This window comes from Cherax quadricarinatus, chromosome 5, assembly GCF_038502225.1.
Source record: "Cherax quadricarinatus isolate ZL_2023a chromosome 5, ASM3850222v1, whole genome shotgun sequence".
In the NCBI taxonomy this organism is placed as follows: Eukaryota; Metazoa; Arthropoda; class Malacostraca; order Decapoda; family Parastacidae; genus Cherax; species Cherax quadricarinatus.
Window position 1 is genome coordinate 75,085,463 of NC_091296.1, and position 26,882 is coordinate 75,112,344.

General features: G+C 50.1%; 1 protein-coding gene across 3 annotated transcripts in view; it reads right to left on the reverse strand.

Annotated features, from left to right (window-relative positions):
- Positions 1 to 14,970: 14,970 nt before the first annotated feature.
- Positions 14,971 to 26,882, reverse strand: part of LOC128684751 (discoidin domain-containing receptor 2-like) — a 437,491-nt gene continuing 425,579 nt past the window's right edge. For all 3 annotated transcript variants that reach the window (XM_070104357.1, XM_070104351.1, XM_070104350.1), the window contains 2 exons: positions 16,673 to 16,822; positions 14,971 to 15,382 (listed from right to left, as the gene is read on the reverse strand). In XM_070104357.1, coding sequence (XP_069960458.1) covers positions 15,233 to 15,382; positions 16,673 to 16,822 — 300 coding nt within the window. In that variant the 3' untranslated portion in view covers positions 14,971 to 15,232. The remainder of the gene's footprint in view (positions 15,383 to 16,672; positions 16,823 to 26,882) is intronic.

The following is a 26,882-nucleotide window of genomic DNA, read 5'->3' on the forward strand; positions in this document are numbered from 1 at the left end:
TGTTGGGATGAGGACGAGTAGATGATGAAATCATGTGACTCCTGTGTTGTTGGGTTGGTGCTGCTTAAGTATCATGTATGCTAATGTTTTTGAAATTTTGTGGTTTCCAGTGTTACGTTCTATTGTGTCGGTGACGGCGATTAGTGAGGCTTCTAGACACCGTCGGCGTCTGAGGTCTGGTTCAGTGAGAACGAGTTGTGCCTCATTCCAGTTCATCAAATGCCCCGTGGAGTCTCTGTGGAGGACACAGGCGTACCTTAAATCGTCTCTGTTACAGGCACTTCGATGCTCGTTCAGGCGGACTGCAAGATCTCTGCCTGTCTTGCCTACATATTTCTTGGGACAGAATCCACAGGGGATGGTGTAGATGCCTGGTTCTCACCGAACCAGACCTCAGACGCCGACGGTGCCTAGAAGCCTCACTAATCGCCGTCACCGACACAATAGAACGTAACACTGGAAACCACAAAATTTCAAAAACATTAGCATACATGATACTTAAGCAGGCTAAGCACCACCAACCCAACAACACAGGAGTCACATGATTTCATCGTCTACTCGTCCTCATCCCAACATGTCATTCTTCAGGTCACAGTACGTCACTCACACCTCACTCTCCTATATATAATGTCTTTCTACCTCTGTATGTTAGTAGTGACCAAGGTCCCAGGACCGAAACGTTTTCTATTAAATATGTCCTAGTGTTTGCTTAAGTGTCATTCCAAACCAACTTGTCGTTATTTATTACCAAGGTTTATACCATACTTTGTATGTGCTACTTTGACTAAAATTTATCTAAGCAAATTCGTATTATTAGTCACTTTGAAACAGATTTAAAAAAAAAAATGGGCAGGAAAGGTAGAGGGAAATGGGATATAAAACACCGGGTTATTAGAAAAATATTATAGTTTTATTTCTAATATGTATATACAGCGACTGGGCTCAGTCTGAGCCTCAGTGTTGACAAGGGTTTAAGGACAGAGTCCTTAAGACAGGCACAACGAAATAAGATATGTTTTTTTTATAAATCACGGCAACACAACGTCCTTGACGAGGGTAGTGTTTTTGTATTTGTGTGTTTGTTTGTGTGTTTGGTTTGTGTGTGTGTGTGTGTGTCTGTGTGTGTGTGTGTGTGCCCTCTACACCCCGCACATACCACCGTGTATACAGTGTATATCCTCTACACCCTACCGTGAAAACTGGTCGGGCGTGCTGGCATGGGTGTGGGCGTGCGTGCGGGCGCGCGGGCAGGGTTGTGACATGACAGAGACTCACACAGACAATAAGGTCATGATACAAGGTCAAGAGGACAAATTATTCACTCCATTATAACCACAATCACAGAGTTATTATTATTTCTTCAGAATTACCTTAAAATAAAAAACACTATATTGGCTCGTATTATTCATATTTAAAGAATTTTAAATATGTCAACAATGTGTGTGTAAGTTTGAGCCTATATTACGAGCGCTTGTTCAGGGCTTAAAGCTCTGATTTTCGACCATATTAACACCCGCACCATATGATCCGTGGATTAGCATTATTTTTGCTGCACCCACTGAGAGATATACATGTACACACACACACACGCACACACACACGTGCGTGCGTGCGTGTGTATGTGTGTGTGTGTCTACACGGGTAAATGCTGCACATGAACAGTTATGCTCACATAAATTTGCTTAACCCATGGTGAGGAAGGCTGACCAGTGGTCGTATTATCCACCGTCTCGTGAGAGTCCCCTTCTCACACCTCGGTTAGTGTGCATTCCACTGGCTGCAATTCTAGTCACTAGTTGTGTATAACTAGTACACCTTGGCAGTGTCTTCTCTGAGATAGACATTACCAGTCTATTAGCGGAGAAGCTTTTCAAAGTTTGTTGTCTAGATAACGCACACCCTTCGTTGGTCTGTGTGTTGTTGTGTTGCACAAGTCTTGCTGGTGAGAGCTAGTGTTGTCTAGTAAGGAAAACTAGATGTTGTGTCACTGGTGTTCTTTATAGAGCACCTGAGTATTGTGTCCATGTTGTACCAAACTCTGGTATGTAGAATTGCACCAAAATCGTCTAACACTAAGCTCGAATTGACTAGTAGCAGTAGTAGTGGTGGTGGTAGTAGCAATAGTAGTGGAAGAAGTAGTAGTAGTAGCAGTGGTTGTAGTAGTTGTAGGAGCAGCAGCAATAGTAGTAGTAGTAGTAGTGGAAGTAGGAGTAGTACCAGTGGTGGTGGTAAAAGTAGTTGCACTGGTGGTGGTGGTGGTAGTAGTAGTGGTTATAGTAGTAGTAGTAGCAGTAGTAGCAGCAGTGGAAGTGGTAGTAAAAGTAATAACACTACAGCCGTGCAGATGGTTGCTACAGGTGTGTGTACAGTCTTGGAGCTGGTGAACAACTAAGTCTAGGTAAGTGGTGAGATGATAGCGATATACCGAGCCCCCCAGCAAGGCTGGATCACCTATTTACGGACACCGCGTGCATCGTTTAAGGCAAGTCTAAAGCAACTTGTGAAGAGAAGTCATGGTTAACAAGGCACAAAAAACTCATAAGAGGAGAGTTAAATATTCAGCGATGTGATTTCGTTTATTTTTGACGGTGTCGACCAACACTCCCCAGACTTAGACACGAGTGAGTTTGTGTCTGACTCCAGTGAAGCACACCACAGCCTCGACCATCACTATCCAGCGTGATCTCAAGACTATTCTTCGTAGTAAGGACTATCAGGGACTCGGTGATGGATTGGTGATCCCCGATTACGGGCTGGGGACTGGGGGGGGAAGGGGAAGGGAGAACCTTTCCTGAGTCCACGACCAAAACAGAACCAAGAGCTTTCTCTGTCTTACATGAGCACTCACCAGAGAGAGAGAGAGAGAGAGCGAGAGAGAGAGAGAGAGAGAGAGAGAGAGAGAGAGAGAGAGAGAGAGAGAGAGAGAGAGAGAGAGAGAGAGAGAGAGAGAGGAGAGAGAGAGAGAGAGAGAGAGAGCGCGAGAGAGAGAGAGAGAGAGAGAGAGAGAGAGAGAGAGAGAGAGAGAGAGAAGTGTCTTAGGAGAATTAATCCATCTTTTCCATTTCAGGTGAATGAGACAACCTTGGATGTTACACTCATGTGATTACCAACCTAAAACGACAACATGTGACACTACCCCCGTCCTCGTCCCCCCGAAAAAAACCCAGTAAGTTGCCTCAGGCAAGATAAAAAACAAGATTCGTTGTCCCAACAAGTTAGATAAATCTAGAAAAATAAAAACCGTTTTGGACTGGTGTTTTGTAGTGCCAAATTAATCATTTCAACTCAACTAACTCGGTGTAGCAACGAGCCTTAAATCACCATGGTGTCGCTCGTGTCACCGAGGCTGTTGTTGGAAAACATTCACACATTAGGAGGCTGTGCTGTCAGACTTCTCGTGTCAGAACACTGAACCTATCAACACTTACATCTCAACATGCTACAAGCATGTCACAACCTTAATTGTGAAGGCATTAATTTCGATCAAGTAAAAAGCCAGTGAATTAAAATGATTGCAGACTCGTGGGTGGGTACGTAAGATCTTTGACATCTCTTGGCAGGCAGCCGCAACACATAAGTGCTGAAAGTTAACATCATGCAGTGAACGGTAAGACTGATAATAAAATTTGCACAACAACAATAATACCCGGAAACGCTTCAGAGCTTAGAACCCTAATAACAGGAATAAGCTCCCTTTATTTCCTCCCCAAGAGATTTCAATGCCATGCAAGTAGTAATCTTAGTGAAGTCTAGCGTGTGGCATGCTGGAGTGGAAATGTTATATTCATGTTGGAAGATACATCTAGGGCAGGTTATCAAGAATAATACAACATTTGATGAGTTAGACACATGTGCAACAGTTAGGTATCATTAATGTTGAAACGCTTCTCCTACACAATAGGTTCCTTTAGTCAAATACAAAGGCAGCAGGTATAGTAGTGAAACGAAGATGTAATTAGTCCATTAACGCTGGAGAATACTATTTGAGGTGGTCAGTTCCTCAGCCTGGAGAAGAGTTTATTTCCATAACTAAACTCTTCTCCAGGCTAAGGGACTGTCCACCTCAAATAGTATTCTCCAAGGTTGATAGACTAATTACATCTTCATTTCACTATTATACTGCTGCCTCTGTATTGGACTGAAGAAACCTACTGTGTAAACGAAACTTTTCAACAATAATGATACTTAACTGCTGCACATGTGTCTAACTCATCAAATGTTTTATTATTCATGATAACCTGCCCTAGATATAGTACTGGTACAGCCGTGGTGTACAACCTTCAGTCATGAGCCATGATATCTCTGCCTGTTTTGAGCAATGGTGCCATGAGGTAGAGCCTTAGAGCCAGTCTTTCCAGAGGTATGTTTTGTATCTTTGCCTGCCCTTGAGGGGGTGTTCCGTGATGTTAATGGGCTCTGGATCAAAGGAATTGGACCTGCTATCCATTTCCTTGAATAAAAGCATCGTAAGACCTTCCCTTCATGTTAAGCGATTCTCTCTTGTGACTATAATAATACATCTGAGCAATAGTACTGTGATTTAAAGTGAGAATATTATAATCTCACCCTTCTTTCGTCTGGTCCCACTCTGAAGGGTTGTCTGTAAGCCAGGGGTGAGCCAGAGTTCCCATAAGACACACCTTCAACTTGTAGGAGGGAACACAAATGTTCTTAGTCTGGGGTGATGACTGAGTCAACAAAGTTGATTGTCAGATGATGTAGGGGTACGTCAACAGGTTTGATTGTCAGGTGGTGTAGGGGTACGTCGACAGGGTTGTCAGGTGATGTAGGGGTACGTCAACAGGGTTGTCAGGTGATGTAGGGGTACGTCAACAGGGTTGTCAGGTGATGCAGAGGTATGTCAACAGTAAGGAGTGTCAGGTGGTGTAGGGTACGTCAACAGTAAGGAATGTCAGGTGATGTAGGGGTACGTCAACAGGGTCGTCAGGTGATGTAGGGGTACGCCAACAGCGAGGAGGGTCAGGTGGTGAAGTGGGAGGTGAGGGGGAGGAGTTTTTACGTCATCAGTAAAGTACGTTAAGTGGTAAAAATAAATAGGTAATCAACAGGGTGGAGATGGGGGGGGGAGGTTATCAGACAATCAGTGAATCAGGAGAGTCACCCTTGTATGACGACCACCTGACTCAGGAGAGTCACCCTTGTATGACGACCACCTGACTCAGGAGAGTCACCCTTGTATGACGACCACCTGAGTCAGGAGTCACCCTTGTATGACGACCACCTGACTCAGGAGAGTCACCCTTGTATGACGACCACCTGACTCAGGAGAGTCACCCTTGTATGACGACCACCTGACTCAGGAGAGTCACCCTTGTATGACGACCACCTGACTCAGGAGAGTCACCCTTGTATGACGACCACCTGACTCAGGAGAGTCACCCTTGTATGACGACCACCTGACTCAGGAGAGTCACCCTTGTATGACGACCACCTGACTCAGGAGAGTCACCCTTGTATAACGACCACCTGACTCAGGAGAGTCACCCTTGTATGACGACCAACTGACTCAGGAGAGTCACCCTTGTATGACGACCACCTGACTCAGGAGAGTCACCCTTGTATGACGACCACCTGACTCAGGAGAGTCACCCTTGTATGACGACCACCTGACTCAGGAGAGTCACCCTTGTATGACGACCACCTGACTCAGGAGAGTCACCCTTGTATGACGACCACCTGACTCAGGAGAGTCACCCTTGTATGACGACCACCTGACTCAGGAGAGTCACCCTTGTATGACGACCACCTGACTCAGGAGAGTCACCCTTGTATGACGACCACCTGACTCAGGAGGGTCACCCTTGTATGACGACCACCTGACTCAGGAGAGTCACCCTTGTATGACGACCACCTGACTCAGGAGAGTCACCCTTGTATGACGACCACCTGAGTCAGGAGAGTCACCCTTGTATGACGACCACCTGACTCAGGAGAGTCACCCTTGTATGACGACCACCTGAGTCAGGAGTCACCCTTGTATGACGACCACCTGACTCAGGAGAGTCACCCTTGTATGACGACCACCTGACTCAGGAGAGTCACCCTTGTATGACGACCACCTGAGTCAGGAGAGTCACCCTTGTATGACGACCACCTGAGTCAGGAGTCACCCTTGTATGACGACCACCTGACTCAGGAGAGTCACCCTTGTATGACGACCACCTGAGTCAGGAGTCACCCTTGTATGACGACCACCTGACTCAGGAGAGTCACCCTTGTATGACGACCACCTGAGTCAGGAGAGTCACCCTTGTATGACGACCACCTGAGTCAGGAGGGTCACCCTTATATGACGACCACCTGAATCATGAGGATCACCCTTGTATGACGACCACCTGAATCAGGAGGGTCACCCTTATATGACGACCACCTGAATCAGGAGGGTCACCCTTGTATGACGACCATCTGAATCAGGAGGGTCACCCTTGTATGACGACCACCTGACTCAGAAAGGTCACCCTTGTATGACAACCACCTGACTCAGGAGGGTCACCCTTGCATAACGACCACTTAAAACCAGTTTATGAAGTAAATATTGACTGCACACTAAGCAAGTCTGACTCTCAGACAGAAAAAGATAACTTCTTCCAGATTGCCTTAGAGAACAATTGCTACTTTAAAGTATGACCCTCAGAATCTACTGAAACACTTGTTTTCTCTCTGTAGCAATGACTGGTGACAGCTGTGGTAGTGACCACACAGGAGTGATGCAGTAGGATGGTGACTAACATTTACAGTAGTGAAAGATTTATTAAAGTGTTACGAACACTTTTCTATTAGAGATAACAAGATGAGGTCATCCTAACCTCGATCCAAAGTCATTCATTGTCTTTTTGGTCAGAGAACCTTTGAGTGAGGGCCTCAGAGTGAGGGCCTCAGAGTGAGGGCCTCAGAGTGAGGGCCTCAGAGTGAGGGCCTCAGAGTGAGGGCCTTAGAGTGAGGGCCTCAGAGTGAGGGCCTCAGAGTGAGGGCCTCAGAGTGAGGGCCTCAGAGTGAGGGCCTCAGAGTGAGGGCCTCAGAGTGAGGGCCTCAGAGTGAGGGCCTCAGAGTGAGGGCCTCAGAGTGAGGGCCTCAGAGTGAGGGCCTCAGAGTGAGGGCCTCAGAGTGAGGGCCTTAGAGTGAGGGCCTCAGAGTGAGGGCCTCAGAGTGAGGGCCTCAGAGTGAGGGCCTCAGAGTGAGGGCCTTAGAGTGAGGGCCTCAGAGTGAGGGCCTTAGAGTGAGGGCCTCAGAGTGAGGTGGAACTAATAGCAGCCTTTCTCCTGCAGTTCCCTCCTTGCAAGTCACCTCTCACAGCTGTGAAAACAGTGATAAACCACGATACGGGTGGGGTTAGAACTCATGGCAAGTCAGTCGTAAAACTCCCTATAGTGTATAAGTAAATCTAGTTGGAGGAATCTTAGTGCAGCCAGCTGGCCCAGTGGCTTACGCACTGGCTTGGAGTTCTACCACTCACTCGCCATGAGTTCTAACCCCACCCGTACCCTGGTTTCCTTACAATCGCGTTATTACGATTTCGTGCGTCATGAAAACAGTGATATCAAGCAGAAGAAACAAACAGCAAACATGACAGCTGTACTGGGGTAAAACAAGATGGGGATGGGGATGGGGGGGGGGAGGTAAAATAGTGTAAGTTGTTTAAATCATTAGAAAATCGTAAGAGCAATAAACCAGAATCCAAAATGGTGGGTCTAGTAACGTGGAGTAACAACAGACAAGTGCTGAAATAATGAGCTGACTTGTGGCATGAAAACAGTCCCTACTGCAAGACACAGTAAGGTCAGTCCCTACTGCAAGACACAGTAAGGTCAGTCCCTACTGCAAGACACAGTAAGGTCAGTCCCTACTGCAAGACACAGTAAGGTCAGTCCCTACTGCAAGACACAGTAAGGTCAGTCCCTACTGCAAGACACAGTAAGGTCAGTCCCTACTGCAAGACATAGTAAGGTCAGTCAATACTGCAAGACACATTAAGGTCAGTCCCTACTGCAAGACACAGTAAGGTCAGTCCCTACTGCAAGACACAGTAAGGTCAGTCCCTACTGCAAGACACAGTAAGGTCAGTCCCTTATGCAAGACACAGTAAGGTCAGTCCCCACTGCAAGACACAGTAAGGTCAGTCCCTACTGCAAAACACAGTAAGGTCAGTTCCTACTGCAAGACACAGTAAGGTCAGTCCCTACTGCAAGACACAGTAAGGTCAGTCCCTACTGCATGACACAGTAAGGTCAGTCCCTACTGCAAGACACAGTAAGGTCAGTCCCTACTGCAAGACACAGTAAGGTCAGTCCCTACTGCAAGACAGATTAAGGTCAGTCCCTACTGCAAGACACAGTAAGGTCAGTCCCTACTGCAAGACATAGTAAGGTCAGTCAATACTGCAAGACACATTAAGGTCAGTCCCTACTGCAAGACACAGTAAGGTCAGTCCCTACTGCAAGACACAGTAAGGTCAGTCCCTACTGCAAGACACAGTAAGGTCAGTCCCTTCTGCAAGACACAGTAAGGTCAGTCCCCACTGCAAGACACAGTAAGGTCAGTCCCTACTGCAAAACACAGTAAGGTCAGTCCCTAGTGCAAGACACAGTAAGGTCAGTCCCTACTGCAAGACACAGTAAGGTCAGTCCCTACTGCAAGACACAGTAAGGTCAGTCCCTACTGCAAGACACAGTAAGGTCAGTCCGTACTGCAAGACACAGCAAGGTCAGTCCCTAATGCAAGACACAGTAAGGTCAGTCCCTACTGCAAGACACAGTAAAGTCAGTCCCTACTAAAAGACACAGTAAGGTCAGTCCCTATTGCAAGACACAGTAAGGTCAGTCCCTACTGTAAGACATAGTAAGGTCAGTTCCTACTGCAAAACACAGTAAGGTCAGTCCCTTCTGCAAGACACAGTAAGGTCAGTCCCCACTGCAAGACACAGTAAGGTCAGTCGCTACTGCAAGACACAGTAAAGTCAGTCCCTACTGCAAGACACAGTAAGGTCAGTCCCTACTGCAAGACACAGTAAGGTCAGTCCCTACTGCAAGACACAGTAAGGTCAGTCGCTACTGCAAGACACAGTAAAGTCAGTCCCTACTGCAAGACACAGTAAGGTCAGTCCCTACTGCAAGACACAGTAAGGTCAGTCCCTACTGCAAGACACAGTAAGGTCAGTCCCTACTGCAAGACACAGTAAGGTCAGTCCCTACTGCAAGACACAGTAAGGTCAGTCCCTACTGCAAGACACAGTAAGGTCAGTCCCTACTGCAAGACACAGTAAGGTCAGTCCCTACTGCAAGACACAGTAAGGTCAGTCCCTACTGCAAGACACAGTAAGGTCAGTCCCTACTGCAAGACACAGTAAGGTCAGTCCCTACTGCAAGACACAGTAAGGTCAGTTCCTACTGCAAGACACAGTAAGGTCAGTTCCTACTGCAAGACACAGTAAGGTCAGTTCCTACTGCAAGACACAGTAAGGTCAGTTCCTACTGCAAGACACAGTAAGGTCAGTCCCTACTGCAAGACACAGTAAGGTCAGTCCCTACTGCAAGACACAGTAAGGTCAGTCCCTACTGCAAGACACAGTAAGGTCAGTTCCTACTGCAAGACACAGTAAGGTCAGTTCCTACTGCAAGACACAGTAAGGTCAGTTCCTACTGCAAGACACAGTAAGGTCAGCCCCATATGTAAGACGCAGTAAGGTCAGTCCGTACTGCAAAACAGTAAGGTCAGTCCGTACTGCAAGTCGCAATAAGGTCAGTCCCTACTGCAAATCACAATAAGGTCAGTACTTACTGCAAGATATAGTAAGGTCAGTCCCTACTGCAAGACACAGTAAGGTCAGTCCCTAATGCAAGACACAGTAAGGTCAGTCCCTACTGCAAGACACAGTAAGGTCAGTCCCTACTGCAAGACACAATAAGGTCAGTACCTACTGCAAGACACAGTAAGGTCAGTCCCTACTGCAAGACACAGTAAGGTCAGTCCCTACTGCAAGACACAATAAGGTCAGTACCTACTGCAAGACACAGCAAGGTCAGTCCCTACTGCAAGACACAGTAAGGTCAGTCCCTACTTCAAGACACAGTAAGGTCAGTCCCTACTTCAAGACACAGTAAGGTCAGTCCCTACTGCAAGATATAGTAAGGTCAGTCCCTACTGCAAGACACAGTAAGGTCAGTTACTACTGCAAGACACAGTAAAGTCAGTCCCTACTGCAAGACACAGTAAGGTCAGTCCCTACTGCAAGACACAGTAAGGTCAGTTACTACTGCAAGACACAGTAAGGTCAGCCCCATCTGCAAGACGCAGTAAGGTCAGTCCCTACTGCAAGACAGTAAGGCCAGTCCTTACTGCAAGTCACAATAAGGTCAGTCCCTACTGCAAGTCACAATAAGGTCAGTCCCTACTGCAAGACACAGTAAGGTCAGTCCCTACTGCAAGACACAGTAAGGTCAGTCCCTACTGCAAGTCACAATAAGGTCAGTCCCTACTGCAAGACACAAGGTCAGGCCTTACTGCAAGATACAATAAGATCAGTCCCTACTGTAAGACACAGTAAGGTCAGTCCCTACTGCAAGGCAGTAAGGTCAGCCCCTAGTGGAAGACACAGTAAGGTCAGTCCCAACTGCAAGGCAGTAAGGTCAGTCCCCTACTGTAAGACACAGTAAGGTCAGTCCTTAGTGTAAGACACGGTAAGGTCAGCCGCTACTGCAAGACACAATAAGGTCAGGCCGTACTGCAAGACGCAATAAGGTCAGTCCTTAGTGCAAGACACAATAAGGTCACCATCTTTATATCACAGGAAACATTTAACGTTATCAGTAAGGTCAACAAGCTAGCATTGTATATCATGTAATTAAAGATTACTTAAGTCTATGTTAACTGTCTGACAGGTGTGCGCTCTCTAAGGTCAGCAGACCTTCTCTGACCTTAGTGAAACTTCTAGAGTAATATGTACAGGCCTAACATATGCCTATTGCCCTTATACACTGCGTTTAATACAAAAAAAAGAGTAATGTGTAAAAATTAATTGAGGCCTATCCTTCAGGCCTATACTCTAAAAATTGTTAAATTGTGGGTGAGTGTGTTGGGGTTTTAGAGAGACTGGGAGGAAGGGCTGGGGGTAGCTAGGCATCCCGGGGCTAGTTCTGCCTACGAGACCGAGACTCATGTCAAGGTCGAGACTGGCCCCCAGGACAGCGAGACTGGCTCAAGGGCCGCCAGACTGGCCCCCAGGGCAGCGAGACTGGCCCACCAGGGCAGCGAGACTGGCCCCCCAGGGCAGCGAGACTAGCCCCAAGGGCAGCAAAACTGGCCCCAAGTGCCGCGAAACTGGCCCCCAGGGCAGCGAGACTGGCCCACCAGGGCAGCGAGACTGGCCCCCAGGGCAGCGAAACTGGCCCTCAGGGTAGCGAGACTAGCCCCCAGGGCAGCGAGACTGGCGCTCAGGGCAGCGAGACTGGCCCCCAGGGCAGCGAGACTGGCCCCCAGGGCAGCGAGACTGGCCCCCAGGGCAGCGAGACTGGCCACCAGGGCAGCGAGACTGGCCCCCAGGACAGCGAGACTGGCCCCCAGGGTAGCGAGACTAGCCCCCAGGGCAACGAGACTGGCGCTCAGGGCAGCGAGACTGGCTCCCAGGGCAGCGAGACTGGCCCCCGCAGCGAGATTGCCCCCCAGGGCAGCGAGACTGGCCCCCAGGGCAGCGAGACTGGCCCCCAGGGCAGCGAGACTGGCCACCAGGGCAGCGAGACTGGCCCCCAGGGCAGCGAGACTGGCCCCCAGGGCAGCGAGACTGCCCCCCAGGGCAGCGAGACTGGCCCCCAGGGCAGCGAGACTGGCTCCCAGGGTAGCGAGACTGCCCCCCAGGGCAGCGAGACTGCCCCCCAGGGCAGCGAGACTGGCCCCCAGGGCAGCGAGACTGGCCCCCAGGGCAGCGAGACTGGCCACCAGGGCAGCGAGACTGGCCCCCAGGGCAGCGAGACTGGCCCCCAGGGCAGCGAGACTGGCCCCCAGGGCAGCGAGACTGGCCCCCAGGGCAGCGAGACTGGCCCCCAGGGCAGCGAGACTGGCCCCCAGGGCAGCGAGACTGGCCCCCAGGGCAGCGAGACTGGCCCCCAGGCCAGCGAGACTGGCCCCCAGGGAAGCGAGACTAGCCCCCAGGGCAGCGAGACTGGCCCCCAGGGCAGCGAGACTGGCCCCCAGGGCAGCGAGACTGGCCCCCAGGGCAGCGAGACTGGCCCCAGGGTAGCGAGACTGGCCCCCAGGGCAGCGAGACTGGCCCCCAGGGCAGCGAGACTGGCCCCCAGGGCAGCGAGACTGGCGCTCAGGGCAGCGAGACTGGCTCCCAGGGCAGCGAGACTGGCCCCCAAGGCAGCGAGACTGGCCCCCAGGGCAGCGAGACTGGCCCCCAGGGCAGCGAGACTGGCCACCAGGGCAGCGAGACTGGCCCCCAGGGCAGCGAGACTGGCCCCCAGGGTAGCGAGACTTGCCCCCCAGGGCAGCGAGACTGGCCCCCAGGGCAGCGAGACTGGCCCCCAGGATAGCGAGACTGGCCCCCAGGGCAGCTGGGGTTGGGTTCACGTCTTCAGGCGAGGAATCACCATAATAAGTAACTCTACATATAATTCACTTGACGTTAAACTTAACATAACGAATTTGTTAGCTGTTTATTAAATAAAATTTTCTCGCATAACTATCATTTATATTTATAAAATTTATATAATTAAACAAAAGCGATGTGAAATGATGTATGTACACAAAAGTATGATTCTCAGTGCAATCATCCGTAAACAAAAGTATGATTCTCAGTGCAATCATCCGTAAACAAAAGTATGATTCTCAGTGCAATCATCCGTAAACAAAAGTATGATTCTCAGTGCAATCATCCGTAAACAAAAGTATGATTCTCAGTGCAATCATCCGTAAACAAAAGTATGATTCTCAGTGCAATCATCCGTAAACAAAAGTATGATTCTCAGTGCAATCATCCGTAAACAAAAGTATGATTCTCAGTGCAATCATCCGTAAACAAAAGTATGATTCTCAGTGCAATCATCCGTAAACAAAAGTATGATTCTCAGTGCAATCATCCGTAAACAAAAGTATGATTCTCAGTGCAATCATCCGTAAACAAAAGTATGATTCTCAGTGCAATCATCCGTAAACAAAAGTATGATTCTCAGTGCAATCATCCGTAAACAAAAGTATGATTCTCAGTGCAATCATCCGTAAACAAAAGTATGATTCTCAGTGCAATCATCCGTAAACAAAAGTATGATTCTCAGTGCAATCATCCGTAAACAAAAGTATGATTCTCAGTGCAATCATCCGTAAACAAAAGTATGATTCTCAGTGCAATCATCCGTAAACAAAAGTATGATTCTCAGTGCAATCATCCGTAAACAAAAGTATGATTCTCAGTGCAATCATCCGTAAACAAAAGTATGATTCTCAGTGCAATCATCCGTAAACAAAAGTATGATTCTCAGTGCAATCATCCGTAAACAAAACAATGCCTCACAGAATGTCCCACAGGTTGGTTAATAATTTGCGGGGAGGGGGGAGGGGGTTAACCTGACGCTGGACAGGTCGACAGAGTGCTGGACCGAACGTTACAACACGACACAGTGTTGTGTCGGACGCTACGTCGGACGTCACTTACTGGTCAAAAGGTTTTCGTAAAGAAAGCCAGCAAGGAAGTCACTGACAGTGCTGCCGAGGTCAGCTAACTACCTTCCCACCGTGACTGACAGTCATGCTTCGTGACTAAGCTAACATTCCAAGTTGCTGTCTAAGGCATCTTCATGTCTCTGTTGAGCTGTGAGACGAAGGCACATTCGACAGCTTTCTGCTTACTGCAAAGGGGTAATCAAGAAGACAGTCAGGTACTGAATAAGCTTGTCTTTATTGTGACGTTTCGTTCTGGGTAGGAAGAGCGAAACTGTCAAAAAAAGGCCTATTGTGCACCTTTGCCTTTTGCTGAATACCGCTGGCAGTATGACTTTGAAAGAGGAAGCAGTCAGCCATGGTGTTCTGTAGCGTCAAGCTACACTAACGCCGAGTCCAGACCTCCCGCACCTGTTGATGCCAGCACCACTAACTCACAACAGGAAACAAACAGACACGAACGAGGCAGTTTGTAAAAAAGTGACTAGCCGCAGTTTTAAAAAGATCGAAAATGCAACTTCTTGTTCTTTGATATGTACAGTAGTAAAAGTTTTGTACAAACATACATACATACATACAAGTATTTTATATATTTATATATATACAAATATCCGAAGCAATAACTTGTATAAATTAAGCGTAAAAACCACAAAAAACTTCATAGCCACTTAAAGGAAAGTCATTGTGTTTATTATTTTTTTTTTTAGAGATGCCATGATTTCTTTGATAAGGTCACAGGTGAGAACACCGTTAAAGCTGCCCAGTTACGTTAACGTTTGCGTCTCGTTACGTTGTCACTCTGGGTATAATCACCAGCTAGCTTCGACTAGTGTGTGTGTGTGTGTGTGTGTGTGTGTGTGTGTGTGTGTGTGTGTGTGTGTGTGTGTGTGTGTGTGTGTGTAAAATTACTTTACACGGGCACAATTTTGTGTGCAGTTGCTGGAGCAGAGGTTGACTGGGCTGCAGACAGCACTCGACAGTAATAATGCCTGAGAACACAGTCACCTTAAATATGCACCGTTTGTGTCAGTCTCACCATGAATACGTCCCTTCGCTATTGTCTATTATGCTAGCATACTTACTATTGGTCACTACTAGTGCACTGTGAACTATTTTTCCTTAAAAATGCATTATATGCCTTTTCATGCAGTGTAATTGGGACATTTTAATGTTTCACTTTTCGCATTTAGCTCTGGGTGTTAAAAACTGACTTGAGGTTATCATAATTTACAAATTTCAAGGTCGTCAATTTTTGTTCTGTTCCCTTTTTTTTTCACAGTTGTTGACGGTGATGCCGTCCGTCATAAGTGCGGAACAAAAGATTCCGGCTGGAGTGATATACATCTCTATCGAAGCTGGCGTAGCCTCTTGGCGGAGGGGCCGGCAAGAGCCTACCTCCCTCCAGCTGGTTCATATCTCCTTCAGAAAGAGCGTGAGTGGTCCCCTTCAGAGGCGTCCGGACGTGACGGACTCTGCGGGAGTGTAGGCACAGGTCCCACCCGAAGCTGGCCAGCGACCTCCGGGGAGAAGGAACGAAGCTGCCCCGGAGGTTCTCCAGCAAGTCTCAGGTAACCGGGGAGTAACCCAGGTTCTTGCGCTGCAGAAACATGTGGATTTCGCGGAAGGTCGGGCGGTCAGCGTCCGAGCGCTTCCAGCACTCCCGCATCAGGTCGTAGATCTCCTTGGGACAGTTGGCTGGTTGAGGGAGCAGCACCTGTGACACGGGAGAAACAACATGGTTAGCGGATGATACTGACACATTAATGACACATGAAACAATGTCTTTAGACACAAAGTGCCTGGGGGCATAATTAAGGTGGCTGGGGCATAATTAAAGTGCCTGGGGCATAATGAGATACTGTTTTTCCTGTCACAACATAACATAGGGAGAGACCAGGTTAGAGAATAAGATACATTTGACAAAGGAGCACATTCGATTCTTATTATTTAAGAGGTTTACATATAATATTGTTTTATGTGTATTATCCACTAGTGCAACGTAACCTCTAATGTCAATGACTTGTTGACGGTGATTAGATGACGCTTAGGGCTGCTATTACATCTTCTAGAGCAACAGATGAGTATTGTAACTGTTGACTGGAATAATTCGCTTACGCACAAGCCTTCTTCAGTTACATACAGAGACAGCAAGCGAAGTAGAGATGCATGCAGAATAAATAATGCATGTCCTAACTGAATCACGAAATCGTAATAGCACGATTGTAAACAAATCAAGGAACGGGTGGGGGGTTGAATCCAAGGCGTGTGAGTCCCAAAACTCACAGGCCAGTGTGTCTTAGGACTCACTTGCCAAAGGTTGAAGTCCCACCCGTTCCGTGGTTTGTAATAATGTTTTAAAGTGGATAAATTGTGTTAGTGAGTGTCTGTCATGTCCCTCACACCACTCATCACAGAAAACTATCACTGAGTCTCACCGTACAGAACTATTACAACTACACGATATACAACCGTCACGACTGCACACTTTATAAAGCTATAACAATTACACATTATTCAAATCTATCACCACTGCTGCTAGACAAAAATATCTCCGGTACACACACATACTATTTATGTAAATTACTGAAGGATATTTTAGTTGTGTGTATTAATCAGTGCAGAGGAGGAACACTGATCTGTCTTCTCTCAGTTCTCCAGCATCCAGTGACAATTAATCTGCTAAGTGCTCACATTTTATCATATCCTATGTTACTAACATTCTTGTTTTTAGCATCTTTCCTATCTCTGTCAACTTTCATCTCTTACCACTCCCAAACCTCTCATCTTCCATCTCTTACTCTCGCCTTATGTTAATCCCCACTATTTGCTCTTCTCATCTTCTCTTTACTCTTCCCCTACACGTTCCTCCATTTCTCTGCCCAATGAACTCTGTTCTCTTACATCCTCTCTATCATTACAACTCTCCACTCAATCTCACCTTTCCATTCTCTTTGTCTTTCAACTATTCCCTCTCTCCCCCCATGCCCCTCTTTCTTCTCCTCACCTTCCTGGCCTCGTTGTGGTAGATAAAAGAGACGTTCTCTATGACAAGGTCATCGGTGAGTTCCTCGTAGGGCTGCTCCCGGGCCATCGTCAAGATCTCCCACAATGTCACAGCAAACGACCACACATCGCTCTTCGTCGTAAACTTCCCCTGCAACACAAACTTACTGGATAGTGATTATCTCCAAGCGCTGTAGTGTCTACCTGACGCTTCCACCTGTCCGATATATATATATATATATATATATATATATATATATATATATATATATATATATATATATATATATATATATATATATATATATATCTTGTATTGCATATAGAGACTTTTATAACTACTCATCCTTATAAGGACTACATCACGCATCTGTAACTACGGTATCAAGGTCGTGTTTACCAAAGGTAACAACAGGGAAGAAAGAGAAGGTATGTTCGGAGAGTGAGAGAGTGATGACTGGGGTGGATGCTGCCTGTAAGTGATGACTGGGGTGGATGGCAATATAAACACAAATGCAGTATAATGTGATCCTTTATTGACTACGTTTCGCCCACACAGTGGGCTTTTTCAAGTCACAAACAGAACTACCTGGGGTGGAAGGAACGCGAGTATTTATAGTCCGGCTGAGGTCAGGTGAAGAATGCTGCATCTGATGATGTACCGAGTTGGGTTGTAGAGTTTAAAAACTTGGGTAGCTTGGAAAGGAGACTGGACAAGTTTGTGAGCAGACCTTCTACAGTGTTCTTATGTGGGATAGCGATGAAGAAGTTTCTTGGCAAGTGGTTCAGCTATGTTATAGAAGCCACTATTCTGGTTGAAGTTGTCGGATATAGAAATAAGTGATGATTCCAGGATTCTTCGGTATTGAGTGTTGTCTTCTGTGGCGATAAGTCTTGAGTTTCTGTAGTTTATCAAGTGGTTGTGTGAATTACGGTGTTGTACGCAGGCATTCCTTGTGTCGTCAGACCTGCTTGCGTATTGGTGTTCTGAAATACGTGTTTGGAGGTCCCTTGATGTTTCGCCCACGTATAACTTGTTGCAGTCATTACAAGGGATTATGTATACCCCTGCAGAGGATGGAGGCTTGTCCTGCCTACTACTGGTGATGTCCTTGATGGTCGTGGTTGTGGAGGTAGATACTTGGAATGATGTTTTGGCAAAGATGTTGGAAACATGTTTGGCAATGGAGTTGGTGGGAAGGACTATGTATCTCTTCTCGGCAGTGTCTTCTCTGGGTGTGTTGAAGATGTTTAGTGCTCGCCGTCTGCAGTCTCTGATGAAGTGACGAGGATAGTGGAGTAATTCACACAACCACTTGATAAACTACAGAAACTCAAGACTTATCGCCACAGAAGACAACACTCAATACCGAAGAATCCTGGAATCATCACTTATTTCTATATCCGACAACTTCAACCAGAATAGTGGCTTCTATAACATAGCTGAACCACTTGCCAAGAAACTTCTTCATCGCTATCCCACATAAGAACACTGTAGAAGGTCTGCTCACAAACTTGTCCAGTCTCCTTTCCAAGCTACCCAAGTTTTTAAACTCTACAACCCAACTCGGTACATCATCAGATGCAGCATTCTTCACCTGACCTCAGCCGGACTATAAATACTCGCGTTCCTTCCACCCCAGGTAGTTCTGTTTATGACTTGAAAAAGCCCACTGTGTGGGCGAAACGTAGTCAATAAAGGATCACATTATACTGCATTTGTGTTTATATTGCCATTGTGTCGGTATTTTATACCATTTATTTCCATCGACTGGGGTGGATGCTGTCTGTAAGTGATGACTGGGGTGGATGCTGCCTGTAAGTGATGACTGGGGTGGATGCTGTCTGTAAGTGATGACTGGGGTGGATGCTGCCTGTAAGTGATGACTGGGGTGGATGCTGCCTGCAAATGATGACTGGGGTGGATGCTGCCTGTAAGTGATGACTGGGGTGGATGCTGCCTGTAAGTGATGACTGGGGTGGATGCTGCCTGCAAGTGATGACTGGGGTGGATGCTGCCTGTAAGTAATGATTGGGGTGGATGCTGCCTGCAAGTGATGACTGGGGTGGATGCTGCCTGCAAGTAATGACTGGGGTGGATGCTGCCTGTAAGTGATGACTGGGGTGGATGCTGCCTGCAAGTGATGATTGGGGTGGATGCTGCCTGTAAGTGATGACTGGGGTGGATGCTGCCTGTAAGTGATGACTGGGGTGGATGCTGCCTGCAAGTGATGACTGGGGTGGATGCTGCCTGTAAGTAATGATTGGGGTGGATGCTGCCTGCAAGTGATGACTGGGGTGGATGCTGCCTGCAAGTAATGACTGGGGTGGATGCTGCCTGCAAGTAATGACTGGGGTGGATGCTGCCTGTAAGTGATGACTGGGGTGGATGCTGCCTGCAAGTGATGACTGGGGTGGATGCTGCCTGTAAGTGATGACTGGGGTGGATGCTGCCTGTAAGTGATGACTGGGGAGGATGCTGCCTGCAAGTGATGACTGGGGTGGATGCTGCCTGTAAGTAATGATTGGGGTGGATGCTGCCTGCAAGTGATGACTGGGGTGGATGCTGCTTGCAAGTAATGACTGGGGTGGATGCTGCCTGCAAGTAATGACTGGGGTGGATGCTGCCTGCAAGTGATGTCTGGGGTGGATGCTGCCTGTAAGTAATGACTGGGGTGGATGCTGCCTGCAAGTGATGACTGCGATGAATGCTGCCTGCAAGTGATGACTGGGGTGGGTGCTGCCTGCAAGTAATGACTGGGGTGGATGCTGCCTGCAAGTAATGATTGGGGTGGATGCTGCCTGCAAGTGATGACTGGGGTGGATGCTGCCTGCAAGTAATGACTGGGGTGGATGCTGCCTGCAAGTAATGACTGGGGTGGATGCTGCCTGCAAGTGATGTCTGGGGTGGATGCTGCCTGTAAGTAATGACTGGGGTGGATGCTGCCTGCAAGTGATGACTGCGATGAATGCTGCCTGCAAGTGATGACTGGGGTGGGTGCTGCCTGCAAGTAATGACTGGGGTGGATGCTGCCTGCAAGTAATGATTGGGGTGGATGCTGCCTGCAAGTGATGACTGGGATGGATGCTGCCTGCAAGTAATGATTGGGGTGGATGCTGCCTGTAAGTGATGACTGGGGTGGATGCTGCCTGTAAGTAATGACTGGGGTGGATGCTGCCTGCAAGTAATGATTGGGGTGGATGCTGCCTGCAAGTGATGACTGGGATGGATGCTGCCTGCAAGTAATGATTGGGGTGGATGCTGCCTGCAAGTAATGACTGGGGTGGATGCTGCCTGTAAGTGATGACTGGGGTGGATGCTGTCTGTAAGTAATGACTGGGGTGGATGCTGCCTGCAAGTAATGACTGGGGTGGATGCTGCCTGTAAGTAATGACTGGGGTGGATGCTGCCTGCAAGTAATGATTGGGGTGGATGCTGCCTGCAAGTGATGACTGGGGTGGATGCTGCCTGCAAGTAATGACTGGGGTGGATGCTGCCTGCAAGTAATGACTGGGGTGGATGCTGCCTGCAAGTGATGTCTGGGGTGGATGCTGCCTGTAAGTAATGACTGGGGTGGATGCTGCCTGCAAGTGATGACTGCGATGAATGCTGCCTGCAAGTGATGACTGGGGTGGGTGCTGCCTGCAAGTAATGACTGGGGTGGATGCTGCCTGCAAGTAATGATTGGGGTGGATGCTGCCTGCAAGTGATGACTGGGATGGATGCTGCCTGCAAGTAATGATTGGGGTGGATGCTGCCTGTAAGTGATGACTGGGGTGGATGCTGCCTGTAAGTAATGACTGGGGTGGATGCTGCCTGCAAGTAATGATTGGGGTGGATGCTGCCTGCAAGTGATGACTGGGATGGATGCTGCCTGCAAGTAATGATTGGGGTGGATGCTGCCTGCAAGTAATGACTGGGGTGGATGCTGCCTGTAAGTGATGACTGGGGTGGATGCTGTCTGTAAGTAATGACTGGGGTGGATGCTGCCTGCAAGTAATGACTGGGGTGGATGCTGCCTGTAAGTAATGACTGGGGTGGATGCTGCCTGCAAGTAATGATTGGGGTGGATGCTGCCTGCAAGTGATGACTGGGATGGATGCTGCCTGCAAGTAATGATTGGGGTGGATGCTGCCTGCAAGTAATGACTGGGGTGGATGCTGCCTGTAAGTGATGACTGGGGTGGATGCTGCCTGCAAGTGATGACTGGGGTGGATGCTGCCTGCAAGTAATGACTGGGGTGGATGCTGCCTGTAAGTGATGACTGGGGTGGATGCTGCCTGCAAGTGATGACTGGGGTGGATGCTGCCTGCAAGTAATGACTGGGGTGGATGCTGCCTGTAAGTGATGACTGGGGTGGATGCTGCCTGCAAGTGATGACTGGGGTGGATGCTGCCTGCAAGTAATGACTGGGGTGGATGCTGCCTGTAAGTGATGACTGGGGTGGATGCTGCCTGTAAGTGATGACTGGGGTGGATGCTGCCTGCAAGTGATGACTGGGGTGGATGCTGCCTGCAAGTGATGACTGGGGTGGATGCTGCCTGTAAGTGATGACTGGGGTGGATGCTGCCTGTAAGTGATGACTGGGGTGGATGCTGCCTGCAAGTGATGACTGGGGTGGATGCTGCCTGCAAGTGATGACTGGGGTGGATGCTGCCTGTAAGTGATGACTGGGGTGGATGCTGCCTGCAAGTGATGACTGGGGTGGATGCTGCCTGTAAGTGATGACTGGGGTGGATGCTGCCTGCAAGTGATGACTGGGGTGGATGCTGCCTGCAAGTGATGACTGGGGTGGATGCTGCCTGTAAGTGATGACTGGGGTGGATGCTGCCTGCAAGTGATGACTGTGGTGGATGCTGCCTGCAAGTGATGACTGGGGAGGATGCTGCCTGCAAGTGATGACTGGGGTGGATGCTGCCTGTAAGTGATGACTGGGGTGGATGCTGCCTGCAAGTGATGACTGGGGTGGATGCTGCCTGCAAGTGATGACTGGGGTGGATGCTGCCTGTAAGTGATGACTGGGGTGGATGCTGCCTGCAAGTGATGACTGGGGTGGATGCTGCCTGCAAGTGATGACTGGGGTGGATGCTGCCTGCAAGTGATGACTGGGGAGGATGCTGCCTGCAAGTGATGACTGGGGTGGATGCTGCCTGCAAGTGATGACTGGGGAGGATGCTGCCTGCAAGTGATGACTGGGGTAGATGCTGCCTGCAAGTGATGACTGGGGTGGATGCTGCCTGCAAGTGATGACTGGGGTGGATGCTGCCTGCAAGTGATGACTGGGGTGGATGCTGCCTGCAAGTGATGACTGGGGTGGATGCTGCCTGCAAGTGATGACTGGGGAGGATGCTGCCTGCAAGTGATGACTGGGGTGGATGCTGCCTGCAAGTGATGACTGGGGTGGATGCTGCCTGCAAGTGATGACTGGGGTGGATGCTGCCTGCAAGTGATGACTGGGGTGGATGCTGCCTGCAAGTGATGACTGGGGTGGATGCTGCCTGCAAGTGATGACTGGGGAGGATGCTGCCTGCAAGTGATGACTGGGGTGGATGCTGCCTGCAAGTGATGACTGGGGAGGATGCTGCCTGCAAGTGATGACTGGGGTGGATGCTGCCTGCAAGTGATGACTGGGGTGGATGCTGCCTGCAAGTGATGACTGGGGTGGATGCTGCCTGCAAGTGATGACTGGGGTGGATGCTGCCTGCAAGTGATGACTGGGGTGGATGCTGCCTGCAAGTGATGACTGGGGTGGATGCTGCCTGCAAGTGATGACTGGGGTGGATGCTGCGTGCAAGTGATGACTGGGGAGGATGCTGCCTGCAAGTGATGACTGGGGTGGATGCTGCCTGCAAGTGATGACTGGGGAGGATGCTGCCTGCAAGTGATGACTGGGGTGGATGCTGCCTGCAAGTGATGACTGGGGTGGATGCTGCCTGCAAGTGATGACTGGGGTGGATGCTGCCTGCAAGTGATGACTGGGGTGGATGCTGCCTGCAAGTGATGACTGGGGTGGATGCTGCCTGCAAGTGATGACTGGGGAGGATGCTGCCTGCAAGTGATGACTGGGGTGGATGCTGCCTGCAAGTGATGACTGGGGTGGATGCTGCCTGCAAGTGATGACTGGGGTGGATGCTGCCTGCAAGTGATGACTGGGGTGGATGCTGCCTGCAAGTGATGACTGGGGAGGATGCTGCCTGCAAGTGATGACTGGGGTGGATGCTGCCTGCAAGTGATGACTGGGGTGGATGCTGCCTGCAAGTGATGACTGGGGTGGATGCTGCCTGCATGTGATGACTGGGGTGGATGCTGCCTGCAAGTGATGACTGGGGAGGATGCTGCCTGCAAGTGATGACTGGGGTGGATGCTGCCTGCAAGTGATGACTGGGGTGGATGCTGTCTGCAAGTGATGACTGGGGTGGATGCTGCCTGCAAGTGATGACTGGGGTGGATGCTGTCTGCAAGTGATGACTGGGGAGGATGCTGCCTGCAAGTGATGACTGGGGTGGATGCTGCCTGCAAGTGATGACTGGGGTGGATGCTGTCTGCAAGTGATGACTGGGGTGGATGCTGTCTGCAAGTGATGACTGGGGTGGATGCTGCCTGCAAGTGATGACTGGGGTGGATGCTGCCTGCAAGTGATGACTGGGGTGGATGCTGCCTGCAAGTGATGACTGGGGTGGATGCTGCCTGCAAGTGATGACTGGGGAGGATGCTGCCTGCAAGTGATGACTGGGGTGGATGCTGCCTGCAAGTGATGACTGGGGTGGATGCTGCATGCAAGTGATGACTGGGGTGGATGCTGCCTGCAAGTGATGACTGGGGTGGATGCTGCCTGCAAGTGATGACTGGGGAGGATGCTGCCTGCAAGTGATGACTGGGGTGGATGCTGCCTGCAAGTGATGACTGGGGTGGATGCTGCCTGCAAGTGATGACTGGGGTGGATGCTGCCTGCAAGTGATGACTGGGGTGGATGCTGCCTGCAAGTGATGACTGGGGAGGATGCTGCCTGCAAGTGATGACTGGGGTGGATGCTGCCTGCAAGTGATGACTGGGGTGGATGCTGTCTGCAAGTGATGACTGTGGTGGATGCTGCCTGCAAGTGATGACTGGGGTGGATGCTGTCTGCAAGTGATGACTGGGGAGGATGCTGCCTGCAAGTGATGACTGGGGTGGATGCTGCCTGCAAGTGATGACTGGGGTGGATGCTGTCTGCAAGTGATGACTGGGGTGGATGCTGTCTGCAAGTGATGACTGGGGTGGATGCTGCCTGCAAGTGATGACTGGGGTGGATGCTGCCTGCAAGTGATGACTGGGGTGGATGCTGCCTGCAAGTGATGACTGGGGTGGATGCTGCCAGCAAGTGATGACTGGGGTGGATGCTGCCTGCAAGTGATGACTGGGGTGGATGCTGCCTGCAAGTGATGACTGGGGTGGATGCTGCCTGCAAGTGATGACTGGGGTGGATGCTGCCTGCAAGTGATGACTGGGGTGGATGCTGCCTGCAAGTGATGACTGGGGTGGATGCTGCCTGCAAGTGATGACTGGGGTGGATGCTGCCTGCAAGTGATGACTGGGGTGGATGCTGCCTGCAAGTGATGACTGGGGTGGATGCTGCCTGCAAGTGATGACTGGGGTGGATGCTGCCTGCAAGTGATGACTGGGGTGGATGCTGCCTGCAAGTGATGACTGGGGTGGATGCTGCCTGTAAGTGATGACTGGGGTGGATGCTGCCTGCAAGTGATGACTGGGGTGGATGCTGCCTGTAAGTGATGACTGGGGTGGATGCTGCCTGTAAGTGATGACTGGGGTGGATGCTGCCTGCAAGTGATGACTGGGGTGGATGCTGCCTGTAAGTGATGACTGGGGTGGATGCTGCCTGTAAGTGATGACTGGGGTGGATGCTGCCTGCAAGTGATGACTGGGGTGGATGCTGCCTGTAAGTGATGACTGGGGTGGATGCTGCCTGTAAGTGATGACTGGGGTGGATGCTGCCTGCAAGTGATGACTGGGGTGGATGCTGCCTGTAAGTGATGACTGGGGTGGATGCTGCCTGCAAGTGATGACTGGGGTGGATGCTGCCTGCAAGTGATGACTGGGGTGGATGCTGCCTGTAAGTGATGACTGGGGTGGATGCTGCCTGCAAGTGATGACTGGGGTGGATGCTGCCTGTAAGTGATGACTGGGGTGGATGCTGCCTGTAAGTAATGACTGGGGAGGATGCTGCCTGTAAGTAATGACTGGGGAGGATGCTGCCTGTAAGTGATGACTGGGGTGGATGCTGCCTGTAAGTGATGACTGGGGTGGATGCTGCCTGCAAGTGATGACTGGGGTGGATGCTGCCTGTAAGTGATGACTGGGGTGGATGCTGCCTGTAAGTAATGACTGGGGAGGATGCTGCCTGTAAGTAATGACTGGGGAGGATGCTGCCTGTAAGTAATGACTGGGGAGGATGCTGCCTGTAAGTAATGACTGGGGAGGATGCTGCCTGTAAGTAATGACTGGGGTGGATGCTGCCTGCAAGTGATGACTGGGGTGGATGCTGCCTGCAAGTGATGACTGAAGTGGATGCTGCCTGCAAGTGATGACTGGGGTGGATGCTGCCTGCAAGTGATGACTGGGGTGGATGCTGCCTGCAAGTGATGACTGGGGTGGATGCTGCCTGCAAGTGATGACTGGGGTGGATGCTGCCTGCAAGTGATGACTGGGGTGGATGCTGCCTGCAAGTGATGATTGGGGTGGATGCTGCCTGCAAGTGATGACTGGGGTGGATGCTGCCTGCAAGTGATGACTGGGGTGGATGCTGCCTGCAAGTGATGACTGGGGTGGATGCTGCCTGCAAGTGATGACTGGGGTGGATGCTGCCTGCAAGTGATGACTGGGGTGGATGCTGCCTGCAAGTGATGACTGGGGTGGATGCTGCCTGCAAGTGATGACTGGGGTGGATGCTGCCTGCAAGTGATGACTGGGGTGGATGCTGCCTGCAAGTGATGACTGGGGTGGATGCTGCCTGCAAGTGATGACTGGGGTGGATGCTGCCTGCAAGTGATGACTGGGGTGGATGCTGCCTGCAAGTGATGACTGGGGTGGAAGCTGCCTGCAAGTGATGACTGGGGTGGATGCTGCCTGCAAGTGATGACTGGGGTGGATGCTGCCTGCAAGTGATGACTGGGGTGGATGCTGCCTGCAAGTGATGACTGGGGTGGATGCTGCCTGCAAGTGATGACTGGGGTGGATGCTGCCTGCAAGTGATGACTGGGGTGGATGCTGCCTGCAAGTGATGACTGGGGTGGATGCTGCCTGCAAGTAATGACTGGGGTGGATGCTGCCTGCAAGTGATGTCTGGGGTGGATGCTGCCTGTAAGTAATGACTGGGGTGGATGCTGCCTGCAAGTGATGACTGGGGTGGATGCTGCCTGCAAGTGATGACTGGGGTGGATGCTGCCTGCAAATGATGACTGGGGAGGATGCTGCCTGCAAGTGATGACTGGGGTGGATGCTGCCTGCAAGTGATGACTGGGGTGGATGCTGCCTGTAAGTGATGACTGGGGTGGATGCTGCCTGCAAGTGATGACTGGGGTGGATGCTGCCTGTAAGTGATGACTGGGGTGGATGCTGCCTGCAAGTGATGTCTGGGGTGGATGCTGCCTGCAAGTGATGACTGGGGTGGATGCTGCCTGCAAGTGATGACTGGGGTGGATGCTGCCTGCAAGTGATGACTGGGGTGGATGCTGCCTGCAAGTGATGACTGGGGAGGATGCTGCCTGCAAGTGATGACTGGGGTGGATGCTGCCTGCAAGTGATGACTGGGGTGGATGCTGCCTGCAAGTGATGACTGGGGTGGATGCTGCCTGCATGTGATGACTGGGGTGGATGCTGCCTGCAAGTGATGACTGGGGTGGATGCTGCCTGCAAGTGATGACTGGGGAGGATGCTGCCTGCAAGTGATGACTGGGGTGGATGCTGCCTGCAAGTGATGACTGGGGTGGATGCTGCCTGCAAGTGATGACTGGGGTGGATGCTGCCTGCAAGTGATGACTGGGGTGGATGTTGCCTGCAAGTGATGACTGGGGTGGATGCTGCCTGCAAGTGATGACTGGGGTGGATGCTGCCTGTAAGTAATGATTGGGGTGGTTGCTGCCTGCAAGTGATGACTGGGGTGGATGCTGCCTGCAAGTGATGACTGGGGTGGATGCTGCCTGCAAGTGATGAC